Raw genomic sequence first — 16,160 nt, 5'->3', positions numbered from 1 at the left:
GCCTACCTACTGTTCTGTTACAGCTACAGCTGCCTTTAAAGACTTATTAATTTCTTCATCTGATTCCATTTTTCACCAAAGCATCACAAAACAAACCCCCTTCATAATCTGAATTCCAGAAGATAATATTATATGAACTTTCATTCACGGCCCTTGAATATCAAAGCAAAGCAAAGACTGAATTTAAAGAGATTCTGTTAAGGTGTCTTATTTGAAAGCCACTTTATGTTTTATTCTATTCCAGCAAGAAAGTTTGTAATTGACTTTCCAGCATGGGAACCCGAACGTTCTTCCACCACAGGGAGGAGGAGCAGAAGGAAGAGAGGCACCAGAGCTTGGAAATGACCTCCACAACTAGAAAGAAAAAGTTCAAAACCAGGTAAGCCACAGAGTTAAGGGACAGGCCGAGTAAACCAGGTCCAGACAGGACTTTCTTAAACTTGGAACTGAGTGTTCACAGATTTGTTGAATTTTGAGCTTATGAAATCATGGAACTTTGTCTGGATTCTTTCACATGCATCTGCCTCTGGAAGTGAGGAAGAAGAGACTTTCAGCCCTTCAGAGTTATCGATAGCAGCTGCTCTCGCCTTGACTTCTGAAATACCACAGTAAGTCAGAAATCATTGTAACTCAGATACAACCACTGTACACAACATCACCTTTGTACATAGGGGTCACAGTTTCCAACTCATTTCACTGGAAGCAAAAAGAGCAGGTTCAATCAAAAGGTTCTTCCCTTAAAACAAAAAAATGCCAGACTTCAACTAAAATGCAAGAAACTAAATTATATCGCCTTGGTAATTGTGATAATGAGTAATACTGCCCTGCTCACAAGCAAGGGCTTAAGAGAAACCAGATTTCAGAGGAATAAATGGAAAATACAGTCAGATTAATAAATTAATGGTAACAGACAGAACTCCCCCTCTTTCCTAGAAAATCATAGCAATGACCCTGCTGTCCATCCTTCTGTGATGGCTGAACAACCGAAGTTGTTAACAACATCCCTCCTCCCTTTAATCCTTCTTTAATTCTTCTTCCAGTTCCCTCCCTGAATTAAAACTGGTCAAATAGTGGGTCCCCTTCTTGTGCCACTAAAGTATTATCTCTCATGGTAGTGCTGCTGGTTCCTATTTCATACCCATACTGCATGTTTCTGTCCTTAATACTTACTCAGATTTAACCCAAAATATGTGTTACAAAACAACAACAAAAACCCACCAAAATAAAAAGCATCATCCTGACTTCTGTTGGCTTTTACCATCCTGTGTTCCAGGGATTACAAGCTAAGAAGAGAAGCTGCCATCCTAGAGCTAGAACAGAGAGGGCAAAAGAGAATTCGGTTTGGGAATGAGATGGAAAAGTTGGAAAAGGAGGTGATTTGGAACTGCAGACTGCTGCGTGTGAGAGCTGACCGGAAGGCCCTTCGGAGAAAGGTCAGATCAGACATCTCTATGGGTAGCAGAAACATCAACAGGATTAAAATTGGAAAGACTAGCATTCTGGAGAGGAGACTAAACCTCACCAGGTTTAGAGGATACTAAACAACTTCTGTGCAACCTGGCGTAGGGAACCTGCTCTGGCAGAGGGGTTGGACTGGATGATCTCCTGAGGTCCCTTCCAACCCCACCAGTCTGTGAGTCTGTAATTGGGTGTTAGGACATCCTCAAAACCATAGAAATAAGGACAAGGCCCGATACTCCTGCCACTGAAGGATTAGCACATGTCCCTTCTGTAAAAGAACTGGTGTAGTTAGAACATAATCCCCCTTTTGTAAAAGAACTGGTGTGGTTAGAACATAACCCCTTCCTATTGCCTTTATTTAGTGTCTCCTTGTCACAGGCTGTAGAAAAGGCCCGTGTGGAGAAGGAATACATTGAGCTGCGTTCAGGGCGACCACCTATGTTCTGGATCCCCCTCAGAGCACATGCAGTCTGGGAGAGGATGGACGTGACGCTGGCGTGTACAGTCCTGGCCTCCCCACCGCCGCAGGTTACTTGGTACGTCACTCGACAGCAATGACGCGTGTTGCCCATGGGGCTCACAGTCTGTGTGCGTTTCAGGAAGCAACTAGAGGAGTAACAGCTGTGTCCTGCTAGAAAGAAGGAAGGGAAAGCTTCAGAAATCATAGAAAATACTTTCAATTCTCCAGTTCCACTGTTAGGACCAGTAGAGACACTAAGTATTCAGTAGGCCATGGAGGCAGTGGACATTTCCATAGGGCTCCTTCTGGGATATGACTGATGTTCATGGAGATCTCCCTGCTTCCCTTGGTGCTGCCTAAGGCAAACTTGGAATTTAAGTCTTGGAAACAAGAATCTCTTGCTAGCACTAAATCACCGCACAGATGCACGCACCATCAAGGCTTGGCTACCTTGGATACCATGTGAGTTTTCAGCATTAAACTGCTATGGCTTCTACAGTTCATAAAATCCAAACCAACTCTTTCATTTACTCAGCTTTGTGTATTTACCAAACCACAGGAGAGGAAGCGTTATGTACTGGGCCCAACTGCAGCCTTTACCATTAGTAACAGAAGGATGGAAATAAATGAAAGTTCACCCCAAAAACAATTTGCAAAGTTACTTATATCAGTTTGATAAAATGATTGACCATTCCTCCCATGGAAGGTTTGAAGTATGCAAACATTTGGATTATTAATGACTTAGTAGGCAGCTAACTCCACTACTGTCAGAGCTCCTGATGTCCTGCATCCTTCCAGAACAACCTCTTTGAATTATTCAAAGACCAAAGAGAATCTGAACCTCCCACAGATCCCCAGCAAACACAAAGAAGCAAGAGACATCTGCTCCAACTCCCTCACACAACCTGCAAAGCAGGGAGCGTAAACTGAGGAGGAAGCAACAAGCCAATGCTAAGCTGCCCGTAGGCAGTCTGCAAGCAGCCCTAGGGAAGGAGCACAGGCAGGACTAGGGGAAGGGATCTAGGTTAGCTGCAAGGCTCTTTTGGATTGATGTGGGAGACTTCTAAAAGAGGGAATTGTGTCTACTCCTCTTTTCTGCTGTGCCTCTGTTGTGTTTGACATGGTTAATTTTAAAATAAAGTGTTAATTTTACCAGTCACTTTCTCTGTCCTTTCCTAAGCAGCATGTTTCCTTTGTGTTCAACTAGGTATAAAAACGGAGTCCGTATTGATCCTCGCCTAGCCCCACCTGGAAAATACAAGATCAAAAACAAGTTTGGGATGCTGACCTTGCACATCAGCAGGTAATGTATGTGCTCTTGTCCAAGTTGTTTTTTTCAGTTGAATAAGACCTGCTCTCCTGAAACTCCCAGTTTGTGTGTGCTAAACAAAAAAAGATCATTCTCCTGGAATCTGACCCAGCTTGATTTCAGTGTGTTCTATCTGAGCTCAACTTTTGCCATTAGGAAGCAATTAGAGCCATATATATTTTTGCTTCTCTTTTTATGCGTGGCTAAAATGCTCTCATTCAGGGTAAGGCCATGCACATTAAGAGCACTTCACAAGCAGACATGCCAGTGTGATTTAGGATGGATCGATGGAATCAGAATAACATTAATTCAACTCTGTGAATTGTACGTGTGATAAAGACACACGCCTGTCTTTAGTGGATCCAAGTGTTCCACAGGTCTTCTGCTTGTTCATTACTTGAAATGTTTTGCTTCTGGGTATCCACAGTGTTATTGTTAGTGAAATTATGGCTTTTGTGTGGGTGGGGGTTTTTTTTAAAGACTGAGAAGTGCAATGTCAACATAATGTCACAGAAAACATTTAAGATTGTGAGTTTCAGTAAGAAGTTATTTTACTTCTGAGCTATTTAAAATCACACAATCATGATGGGATTTTGGTACCTGAATATTAGCAGCGTGGTTTATCTTTTTAAAACATCTGTACCTGCTGTATCTCTTTAGTTTTTTGCAGTTACTTCTACTATGTGAAAATAGAACCAAGAGTGTATTTGCTCTGAGATGATGTCTTGTGTGCAAATTACACCAGAAATTTCAGGCTCAAGCATGCTTATCTGCTGATTGATTTCCCACTGTGATGATTTATTAAATCATAACATGAAATATGGAATTGCAAATGACAGTGACTCCATTAGAATAATAATTAAAATCTAAAATTAGTATTCTCATCAGAGTTGGGCAATTACTTCAATTATGGTTGGACTCAATGATCTTAAAGGTCTTTGCCAACCTAAATGATTCTATGATTCTCTATAATCAAGAGAAAAAAATTGACCAGTAAGTAAAAGAAATCCTTGTAATCAAAAGAAAAAGCAGCTTCTTGATGAAAATCAAATATCTACTTCTGCCTTCTGGGATTAAAGGAGAACCCCTCTGAGTTTGTTCTGTGAAGTATGAACAGTAACTGAAAGCTAAAAAAGAGGGGAAATGGGGTTTTTTTCCAGATGCTCCATGGAAGATTCTGCTGAATATAGTGTTGAAGTTAAGAATCAATACGGCGAGGCTTATTCATTTGCTACAGTGCTTGTAAGGAGTAAGTAGAAAATGTTCCTTTGGGTTTCAATTTTCCAACTCTTTAGATTCTTCAAAATATTTTCAATGCTAAACATTATATCATAGGAACATACAATGACTCCGGAAAAACAGTGAAAGAAGTGAGCACTCTTAATAGGAGAGGAGAATTTCTCTCAGTTATTAGTGAGGAGAAAGCACAACTGGCTAAAATAGTCCTTAGCTCCCACTAACTCACGTCCACGGCTGATAGAACAGCTTCTCTTTCTCAGTCACTTCTGGACTCAGGCAAAATCTTTCAGATTCCATACGGACACAGCTGTCCTTCCACTGTGCTAAAATTGTACTAAATTTAGGTACTTATTTCTTTTGGATTGATATGAAGCAGCCATACAGTTAAATACATAACTGGCTTAGAAAGAGTCTGCTGCATTTCTAAAGATAAGCAAGAAATTGGTTAACAAGTCCTGTGGCTCTTAAAGGGATCTCTCAGTGCAGTGTTGCACAAAATACCATATTTCTTCCTCAAATCAGTAACTACCAAGAGCAAATACAAGATTTTCTTCTTTGATCTGTGCCATTCTTAAAATAACTGGTGTAGACTCTGTAGATACACATTCTGCACAAGCCAAATCCAGACATATGGTGAAAGAACTAAACTACCAGTACTTAAAAAGAGAAATTATAGCAAGCTTTAAGAAGTAGGCAGTGTAGTCTCATAGGATCATAGTTTAGCTGTTCATATTTCATATATATATAAAAAATAATATTTTTGTCATAAAAAGCCTGAAAAAATAGAACTACAGAACTGTAAATAAGTAAACATTTCAGTGGGACTGACAAGAGTCCAGGGAATAATTCAAATGGTAACAGATGAGTAGAAAGGGAAGAGGTTTGCTTTGGGTATCTTACTGGTCACAAAGAGATGGGTTTCTTTGACTGGTTGAATTGCAAAACCAGCTTGAACTATTTTTTCAGACAGAAGGGGTCTTCTGTGGTTTAGATAGTGTATTTATTGTTAGTGCTTTAATATATTCTTGGCTCTGCCATGGGTTATGTATTATCATACTTAGTCTTTGCAGGCCGTATTTTGGTCACATCTGAATACCATTTGGGGTACATACACGTACAGAAGAATGTGACTCCAGAATTGTACTAGAAGTGTATTGTTTATGAGAACTTTCCAATCCTTTAATTAAATACTGTCAAAATTCAGCATATCTGGAAATATTCAGCACATGTTTACCAGTTCTAAAGGGACATGTATAACAGCCCAGAAAACCTTCATTTGCAAGCCTTCCCAAATTCCTAAATTCCCCTTACCCTAAGGCAGAAATACAGAAAATGTTACCAGATGTGCAAAGCTTCTCTTCTCTAAAGGTTCTTAGGGTATGGCCAGAACTCAGGAACTGGGCCTTTGCCAGAAAGCAGAAGCAGCTGTCTGAAAAAAAGATCCATGGCAATAATCACATACTCCTCCCAATTCTCGTCAGGATCTTTAGGATCAGAGCAAGCATGATGATAGAATAAGGGCTGTGGTCTGTCACAGAAAACCTTGGATGGGACTTCGCTCTTCACCTCCAAGTGCCTGATTAAACTGTCCTTCATCGGGGCTGATCAGCACTTCAAACAGCTTGCAAACATTGCTCCTTGTGATTGCGGGGGAGAGGCCCACACTGTTCCTTCTCCCTTGACCCTGGTCTAATGCCATCCCAGTAACATGATTCTTCCTTTTGCTATTTGCATTTAACATTCTGAAAATAGAGACTACGCCAAGGCCTTAATCCTTCCTCCACTGCAAACATTCCTCATCCCCCAGGCAGCGCGATGGCATCTCTTCTCCTGGCCCCACGCTGTCTGGAATGCCCTTGATGCCAGGGCAGGGTCTCCGGGATCCATGGTTCCTATAGCAGAAGTTCACTCTCCCTAAAGCCATCACTGAGGGTCTCACCAGACCTGGGATGAGGCTGCACTTTACCTCTTGTGGTTTCTATTTCTTTCCTCTTCAGCTATTAACACTCAGTCCTCACCTTTTGCTTATGAGTGAGCTCTGCTACTGCCAAGCTTCATTCATTGAAAAAACAGGCATTATTTTAGGTGTATTTCTTGTGGCTTATAAAGATAAGAAAGTATCTCAATTTCATCCTGTGTTAAGTGCATCAGTTCTTAGATTTCAGCTCCAAATAATTTCATTTTGTGCTGTGATGGAATGGCCTTGTTCTAGTTCTAGGTCTAGTTCTAGTTCTCACAGGCTAGATCAGGTGAAGTGGGTCAGCGCTGACATACAATGCCTCCAAAAAACCCACGGCCACTGTAACAAGTGATTTGGTCAGGGACACACTCCCCTCAGCTCCAGGAGTTACCTCAGTGTCTCAGGACAGATATCCTTTCTTTTGCTTAAAGCCTGAAGTCCCAGTCACTGGTAGTCTTCCAGAATCCCACATCATCCTCTGGGAAAGCTGTTTAAAGCCAGGGGTTTGGCCAAATTCCACTTTCAGTCATGTTTATGACATCAACACTTTTTTCTTTCCCTTTCCATGCTGTATGTGGCAATGAGGAGTTGTCATCTTCTGTCTCCAAACAGGGACATCATTGAAGTGTTTCAGCTATGGGTGATCCTAGATTGTCACGATTCTAATTTGGACAGTACCATACTGCTCCACTCATATGACAAAAGTTGTAGCTCCTTGTATGCACACTTTTATTCAGCGTAACTTTCTTAGTGCAGTTTAAAAAGACAGAATCCAAACTGAACAAAACCCCCTCCTTAGCTAAGAGGAACTGTTTGCACGTGAGCATTTAAAGCAGTTTTACTTACACTCGTACAGTCACATGAACAATTTCCTGTGCAGACACATCCTCAGCCATTTATGAAGGTCATCAGCTGCCAAATGAGTTAGTTTTACCACATGATGACATTTTGAAGGTTCACATTAAGAGCTGGTTTGAGGGGAAAACACAGTTTGTTGAGCATCATTGTATGTTTTTGAAGGGACAAAACACTGGCATGAAATTTGTTAAATGTATTTTCTTCTTGCCTTATAGAATATTACGGAAAGGAGTCAGGATTTGATTCAGAAATATACAGAAGTGAGTAAATGACTGTTATTATTATTTATTTTTATAGCCTGAAGCTATTTGATTCTTCTTTTCCTGAGCTATACGTTTTCCTATGAGCCTGGCTGCATGTGAAAGGTGCGAGGCTCAGGTACCACTCTAAATATATGATAATAAAAACACTTCAAGGAGGAAGGCTCTGGCCAGTCTCTGTATGATGCTGACTTTTACTCTTATTTCATAGGATCCCTTATGGCCAGAGAAGCAGATTTTGCTTTTCCACTGAAACCCTTATTTTCAAGAGAAAAGGAGCCTTTCACCCTCTCCTGTTACTTCTCTTCTGATTTACTTGAACACCAACGAGACATTACCTGGTTCAGAGATGGTTTGTATGCAACAGCTGGGTTTATATACATACACCTCTATGAATATACCATTTAAATTCATTGCTGTGATCTAAAGTTCACAGAAGATAACTAGAATTCAGGATTCTTGAGCTGCTCTCAGCTCTTCTCAAGCTACAGATGTTATTATTTAATTTGTATGTTTTCCTCATTTGTAAAAAGATGATACCACTAAAATGTTTTGGAGGTAATGACATTTCTGCTCATCAGAACAGTTTAAGAGCCTTAGTTCTATACGGTGAAGGTGCCAAGTGTTGGAAAAGCCAATGGTTCTCTAGTGATATTCTGTGTTGTTCTGCTGGCAATCAAGGATGTTGAGTTTAGCCAAACTGGTCATCTTTCTGTGCTATTAAGTTTTGGAAAGAAGAAGCAACACAGTAAGCCTGCTCTTGCCGTTTCAGCACTTCTGCCAGAATCAGCTGTGAAAACAGCAGGAACTATTGAATTTTAGTGATTTAAGGAGCATTTGGGTAGAGTCTGTATCTCAGATCTGATAAATATACACAAAATGCACAGTATGAGCCATTCCATTTTCTTGGTTTTGAGCACTACTCAGATGAAAGATCCTGCATGCTGAGCAGTGATATATCCTTAGTTAGAGCTGGCATCATGTCTGGCAGACTGAAAAGCATCCAGTTACCTGGTGTGAAGAGTATTTTTTACTCACTAATTCATCTGATACCGCATTTTATTCCTCTTTTTCGCTTGGACTGCAAGCTCTTCAGGTCAAGGGCCACGCATTTTGCTCTGTGTTTGTGTACAAAGGGAACACAGAGATATAGCAACAAAGGAGGCTCAGAGTCCATGACTATAGCTCAGAGGAATAATAAGAATTTCAGGAGTGTCTTACAGATCCCTCATCTTGCTCTGTGGTTTTTTCTGCATTTGGAAATATGCCACTCCTGACTCAACCAGTTCAGGTGGAGTTCCTCTACCCCTTCTCATGCTTCACAGGTGAGTTGCTGCAGAACTCTGACCGTCGGGAACTAAAGTACCAAGACCGGGAGGCTTCTCTGACGGTGTCATGTGCTTACAAAGAAGATGAGGGATTCTACACTATCCGCGTCCCCTCGCTGGATGGATATAAAGAGCAGACCACTTATGTGTTTGTTAGAGGTATAAGCAAGATTCTATCCTACTGAGAACAAAAGCTCCTTTCCTAATACCTTGACATAAAGGAATTCACAACCTCATTCACAAGAAAATGTCTCCCAATTTTGTGCATGGATACAATTATCAAAATCTCCAAAATTTATTTTTCAGTAGTAATTTAAGTATTAGAAAATATGATTTGTATTACTGGGATGTAGGCCCTTAGACACTTAAAATTAAGCTACTGAATGAAAATTTTGCTACAGAGAAGAAAAAAGCCGAACCACTATCACTGGGTGTTTCTATAGATGCTGCAGCAGAAACAGCTGGTGCACCTGGATCCCCACTCAATGTGAAGTGCCACGATGTACACAAAGACTGCTTAATTCTTTCTTGGGTAGCACCCAGTGATAATGGAGGAAGTCCAATCCTGGGATATTATATTGAAAGGTCTGTATTAATCATCTCTGAGCAAAAAAACCTCATGATCGTGTTGTGGAAAAATCATGAAGGAACTCCATGGGCTGTGTTTCATTTCAGGTGTGTTGCTGGGTCAGAGGATTGGGTCCCATGCAATGACAAGCCAGTGAAAACCTGCAGATACCCTGTCTTGGGCCTCGCTGAAGGAGAGACGTACCAGTTCCGAGTAAAGGCTGTCAATAAAGAGGGCATCAGTCATCCTTCAAAAACCAGTGATCCAGTTACAACATATGACCCCAGCAAGGACAACAGAGTGACAGGTTTGCAATAAAAACAGGAACATTTTCTCCTTAAGTACAATGTGAGGCTGCAGGTCTAACTGAATGCAGTTTGTCCAGATTCTCCCCATTCTCACAAATATCATTGCAACATACTGCCATGTTGTGCCTTTGCCAAACCCACCTTAGTACCATTCTCAACAGAAAAAGATCAAAATACCAGTTATGACATTTCATTGTATGTGTAATGAAATGTAAATAATTATGCATAGAATTCAATTATACAGTCCTGGGCTCTGTCTGTTTTGACAAGCCCCAAGCATCTTCTCTTAGTGGATAACATTGCCCTGTTTGACGTTACAGTTATTCCGTACGATGATGGCAGGACGATAGGAATTTGCAAGGATGACGTGGAAGGTAAGTTCAGATTTATATACTGAGCCATTCTCTGAGAGAGAAATGATTGTTCTACAACAAGGAGATCTGTAATAATATGACTGGAGAAAACACACTTAGGAAAATATATGGTGAGCTGCATAAGGACCAGAAACCATCCTAAACAGCACAACCTTTTATAATAAACTTGGTTTGCCTCTACGTTCCCAAAGGGTTTAAGTCTCCTCCTTTATATTGAAGGATCTTACTTTATAGTGGGAAAAAAAAATCCATTGTAAAATAACTTTTTTTCCCCTGCCACGTTATAACTAAAGCATCACCTATTCTGACTTCCCACAGGACATATCAAAATTCCCTTGCCACCCACCAATGTTCATGCAAGCGAGGTCAGAGAAGATTATGTGGCTTTGGCCTGGGACGAACCAGACCCAAGAGGCAGAGAGCCACTAGATTATTATGTGGAAAAGGTAAGAAAATAATATCATATAGAAGAGAAACTGCAGAACAGAATCATTTATTTCTCAGATGGTCTAGAGCACAGGCAAGGCTATTCACTCTGTCGATAACTGGAGAACTACACCCTCAGAATGGCTTGCTCAGCCTCCCTCCAGCTCCAGTTTACCTGAGCTATGATCCTCACTCTTGACAGAGATGGATGAGGCTTTGAGCTACCTGGTCTAGTGGAAGGTGTCCCTGCTGATGGCAGGGAGGTTGGAACTGGATGATCTTTAAGGTCCCTTCCAGCCCAAACCATTCCATGATTCTATGACAGCAGCTCAAGCAGTAATGATTAACAAGGAATAAACAAGTACGTTTTACACCACAGAAGAGTAGCAGAATTTTAACAGAAGACTGTTCCTGCCCTATGGGCCCTTAAGTGTGGAAAAGCTGTGAAGAACTGCACAATAGTTCACTTTCCTGTTGCCAACTAATCATTTTGTTGGTTAATTAGAATCTTCTACCAATCTCCTTTCATACCTACTCCTTGCCCACCCACTGTACCATTTCTGCTGCAAAGGGACCCTCTGTTGCCAAGGAAGAAAAGCCTGGGTATATCAACAAGAAATACATTATTTACATTTTTTGTTTGGTTTTTTGTTGGCTTTTTTTTTTTTTGGTTGGTTGGTTGGTTTTTCTAAACTACTTTCCTGTAAAGATCAGTTTTGTTATTTCTCAGGAGGGTTTGAAGCCTGAGTTACAACAGGAGTTGTAAATCATCACCTTTTTCTTTACAGTCAATTGTAGGCAGCAACTCCTGGCAAATGGTTAATCTGGATACACCAGCTAATTCTCCAAGATTTGCACTCTTTGATCTTGTTAAAGGAAAATCGTACCGTTTCCGTGTGCGATCTGTTAACAAGTATGGAATCAGTGAGCCATCCCTGCCCAGTGAGCCTGTAACTGCTGGAGCCAAACTGGGTAATTATTTCATTAATATGCTCTACTCTAATCATATGGAAAAGGAGATGTACTATGAAAGTAATGTGTGGGTTCCTCTGCCCCTCCTTTCCTTTAAACTTCATGGTATATGATTACACAGCAGTTGCTTTGATATCAGGAAATCTCTTAAAGCCTTAAATCCTTGTTTAATTACTTTGCAGTTGGTCAGTGCAGTGTAAATCCAACCAAGCAATGATAATGGAATTACATTTAATAAAATAAGAAACAGTTGAAGCCTGTGTTTAATCCCAGTATGCTTCCAGCACTGTGGAAGAGAGAGCTTACACGAACCAGTGTTGGAAGGAATGATACCAGTGCTGAAGGAGCCTATTTCTGGGGACTTCACACAGAACAGCAGCCTCCGCAGGGCTGATTTGTTTTGTTTTCTTCCCAGACTGAGCTGACAACACTAAGGGATGCAAAGGCTCATGCCCATGTTTCCATTACACAGAGGGATGAGCCCTCACTCTTTTATTTTTTTACATTCTCCCATATTAAAGCTGCCCTAGTGTTCATTCACAACTGTCCTTTCTTCTCAGGAGTGAATCAGGTTCCATTTCATAGTGGAGCCACACGAGAGTTACTATCTGAGTCTCACTTCTCCTCCACTTCAGCGAAGGTTAAGCAGGTGTTACTCTGCAGAAATCAATGGGCTGTAAGGGAGAGGAACATGAGATACAACAAACCCAAATGTAAAAATACAGGCTGTAGACTGGGACAATGTCCACAGTATTTTGAAAATGATGCTCTGGAAAGGGTGGATAAATCAAACAGGCCAACTCACTTCTTTCTAATTTATAAATTTAAAAAAAAAAATTATCTGGGTTTTTTTTTTTTTCTTTTCTTTTTTTAGCTCCTCTGCCTCCACCATCTCAGGTTCTAGCTTTCAGAGACACCAAGACATCTGTTGTTTTGCAGTGGGATAAGTTAAAGGATGGGCTGGAGCCTCTTGGCTACTACATATACTGTCGGGAGACTGGGACAGAAGAATGGCAAACTGTGAATAATAAACCCGTGACACGTAATGAGTGAGTTCAGCTATTACACTCCACTGAGAGAAGACAAGGTGCCAACTTGCATTCTTCTGCTTATGGCTGGAGTCGTATTTCAGATAAAAAAAGAATTTCCTTCACTGCACGCACATAAACTTGCACGCACACAAACACCACATCCTCTTTTAGGATTAAATATTGCTCAAGGTCTCGCTTTTACACCCAAAGCCAGACTGACAGCAAAGTCTGTGTCTATCTTCACAGACTCTGGATTTGCGGAAGGCAGATAGACCTTGTGGCACCAGCAGACCACATTGCATTTTTTTTTGCTTGCTTTCCAGTAGAGAAAGTTGGTGTCACTCACACGTATGATTTACAAAACTTCTCTAGTTGTGGGGGTCAGAAGTCAAGCAGAAAAAGTCCATTTAAAAGTCCTATTTATTCTACCAACACTGCCAGCAGGCAGTGTGATATCTCTCTATCTGATCTATATTTACTGCCTGATTTATTGGGAGCCATTTTATGTGCCACAGTGACTTTAATTTGTAACAGCAAATAATCATTTTGTAAGTAACAATGCCTTATTAAATCGTATTGCTTGTCTGTTCAAAAGACTGTTTACCTGTACTTTGAACAGTCAAACACAAAGATATTAATTTGCTCTCCTAGATTTACTGTTCCTGGGCTGCAGCCTGGAAAAGAATATGTCTTTTGTGTGAAATCTGTCAGTGAGGCAGGACTAAGTGAAAGCTCACCAGAAACAGAGCCGATCGTTGTAAGGCCGGCTATTGGTAAGTGACATATACACACACATACACACAAAAATTAAATCCCTCAAAAATGTACCTGTCACACAGAGCTATGATTACATGTAGTGATAGTAATGTTGAGTCGATACATAAAGCAAAGCAACAGGGAACGGATTTTCTTGTACCCTGCAGCTCCTGCCATCTATTAACTTGTCAAGGGTGGCCATAGTTAATTAGCATTTTGATTTAGCAATGTGTTACATTTTCAGCGTGCATTTGGCACTGGTACCAGTGACCATTTTAAGTGCTCAGTTATGCTGGTATCTTGAAATCAGCATTGTTAATTTCTCCAGGCCAATTACAGAATCCTACCAACCTCATTAGTCAGTATCTAACCCTTCATCTTCTCCATTTTATCGACCCACTGCTTGATCTTTTCTGTCAGACAAACCATAAAGCAACACGCAAGAAACATCCTGAGACATATCCGTGACTTCTCCTGTGACTTCCACATAAGAATGTGGTCATTTTCAAATACGTTCACACTGCAAAAGTGGTATTAGGGGGCCTTAACACAAATAGAATCACAGCTGGTCTGAGCACACAGAGATTTCCTCAGCCCTGTTCATCCCATACCTACACCTCTTTTCCTGACCCCTAAATCCCAAACCTGCGTTGAACAATATTGTGTTTTCTCTCCCTTCGCTGTGCAGCTCGTCCATCAGCACCACACAGCTTTGTTCTTCTCAACTGCGGGAAGGCTGACATGACCATCAGCTGGAAACCCCCGAAACGCAAGGGAGGAACAAAGATTCTGGGTTATTTCCTAGATCAGCATGATGCATCTGAACTAGATTGGCATGAAGTCAATATTCAGCCAATTCCTCAACGCGTCTGCACGGTATTCATTTCAGATACAATACTGGCCTTTCAGCATAGTGGGAACCGTAGTTGTAACAAGGATTGAACTGTTTTTCCTCTACTTCCCTCTAGTCTAGAGGTCTCTTCCTACCCTCACAAGACTACAACCATGCAGGGCTGTACTAATAATCTGTTTGCACTTCTGAACCTAAAGGTCAGCAACCTTAAGGAAGGTCACCTGTATGAATTCCGTGCCTGTGCAGTGAACATGGCTGGTGTTGGGGAAGTATCTGAACCCAGTGACTTGTTCAGATGTGAGGAATGGACAATGCCAGAACCAGGTACCTGTCATGTAAAAACAACAGCCAGAAAAATATTACCAGCTATACCAGTTATCTCCTCACTCTTCTGTGAATCCAAGGAACTTCTAGAAACCATCAGTCTGTCTAAGGGTGGATCCTAGTACAGAAAAGTGCACAAACGCTTCTAGGGAAGTTACAATTCAGACACAGGATATTATTTCTGCATTACACAGACACAGCACCCAGGTATTTTTAATAATGTTTCCATAGAATGAAGAATCTGGATCTAATATCTTAAAATCTTTGTATTACACCAAAGCAAATGACATTAAGCCTGCTGATGCATGCTTTTTTTTTTCTAGAACCCACCTTTACAATTAATTAGTAAAGAAAGCATCTTATGGACCCACTATTCACTTGTTGTTTAAAACTCTCTGCTTTCTGATCTCAAACTCAAAGTGCACCCTGTTGCATTTTTCAATGTTCCTGTTTGACAGCCTACCCTTCTTTGAACAGGCCCTCCTTATGATGTGAGGTGCACTGAAGTAAGAGACTCATCCCTGAAGCTCCACTGGGAAGCACCACTGTACACAGGAGCAGGTCCAGTTACAGGGTATTACGTAGACATGTGTGAAGAAGGGTCAGAGGAATGGAAACAAATAAATAAGCAGCCCATCGCCACCACCCATATGAAGGTCTGTATATGCACTTAGAATCCAAGTGCTGCTTCTCATTTAGTCTCACATTAATTCCTGTCATTGTTTCCTGCAGATTTCAGAGCTGGAGACAGGGAAATGCTATATTTTCCGAGTAAGAGCACTGAACAAGGCTGGAATTGGACCTCCCTCCCTCCCCTCAGATCCTGTGGTGGCTAAAACCAAACCTGGTATGAAAGTAAAAGTGACAAGACTGTGCAAGTCTGTGATGATTTTACTGTGATGATTACAGTAAAAAACTGCTTCATGAAACATCAGCTGCATGTTTCATAACAAGAAAGAACCTCAGTAAAAACAAAGATTAGCAAATCAAACTGCCCAAATGAATTTCCTCTAGCTGTGCACTCTTTATTTTTGTCTCTTTTTTGGTCTTTCTTTTTCTAGTTAGATGCCCAGAACCTAAGCCCTGATCTGTTTTGGTAAGGAGTGTTTTATGGGTTTTTCTCTCATACAGGCACAAATGAAATTGAACTTGGGGTCGATGAGGAGGGTTTAATTTACATGGCTTTTGAAGCTCCTGAAAAGAATGAATCCTCAGAATTTATCTGGTCAAAGGACTATGAAGGACCACCAGATGCTGACAGAGTTCAGACTGAAGAGAAAGGCAATAAGTGAGTACACAATACACATTGAGAAAATTAATTGTGGACTGTTAAATACAGAACAGATTAAACACTGAGAAAAATGTGAAGCCAAATATTTCCCTCTCTTTCCAACATTCAGTTGAAATACGTACACACAATTGAACTTCTGCAAATCTCTATACCCGATTCTCAGCTCTGGTGCCCATGAAATGGGGCGTTCAGTGCAATCTTCAGGTCACAAAAGGGAAGCATCAGCCATCATATTGCTAATGTTTTTGTCCTGCTCCTCAGTGTCACATATAAATGACAATGAGTGCTATATTGGATGTTACAGCTGTATCAAATGTGTTCCCTTCTGTTACAGAAGGCATATTTTTGAGGAACATATTATTATTATTATTATTATTATTAT

The 16,160-nt window shown here is 40.8% G+C and overlaps 1 protein-coding gene across 1 annotated transcript; it reads left to right on the top strand.

Annotated features, from left to right (window-relative positions):
- Positions 1-272: 272 nt before the first annotated feature.
- Positions 273-15,775, top strand: MYOM3 (myomesin 3; the record flags this gene model as incomplete). The annotated part of the gene is made up of 21 exons (XM_010171948.1): positions 273-379; positions 534-608; positions 1,274-1,433; positions 1,840-1,997; positions 3,129-3,224; positions 4,391-4,479; positions 7,503-7,547; positions 7,759-7,899; positions 8,873-9,034; positions 9,319-9,460; positions 9,551-9,750; positions 10,072-10,125; positions 10,444-10,571; positions 11,340-11,523; positions 12,398-12,572; positions 13,206-13,327; positions 13,999-14,186; positions 14,361-14,487; positions 14,965-15,143; positions 15,220-15,334; positions 15,619-15,775. Coding segments are annotated over exons 1-21 (2,804 nt in total), but the record flags the coding sequence as incomplete, so codon positions are not given.
- Positions 15,776-16,160: the final 385 nt, after the last annotated feature.

The sequence above is a fragment of the Antrostomus carolinensis genome, unplaced genomic scaffold (genome assembly GCF_000700745.2).
Source record: "Antrostomus carolinensis isolate BGI_N321 unplaced genomic scaffold, ASM70074v2 scaffold49527, whole genome shotgun sequence".
NCBI lineage: Eukaryota > Metazoa > Chordata > Aves > Caprimulgiformes > Caprimulgidae > Antrostomus > Antrostomus carolinensis.
This window is presented reverse-complemented; position numbering and strand designations above follow the sequence as displayed.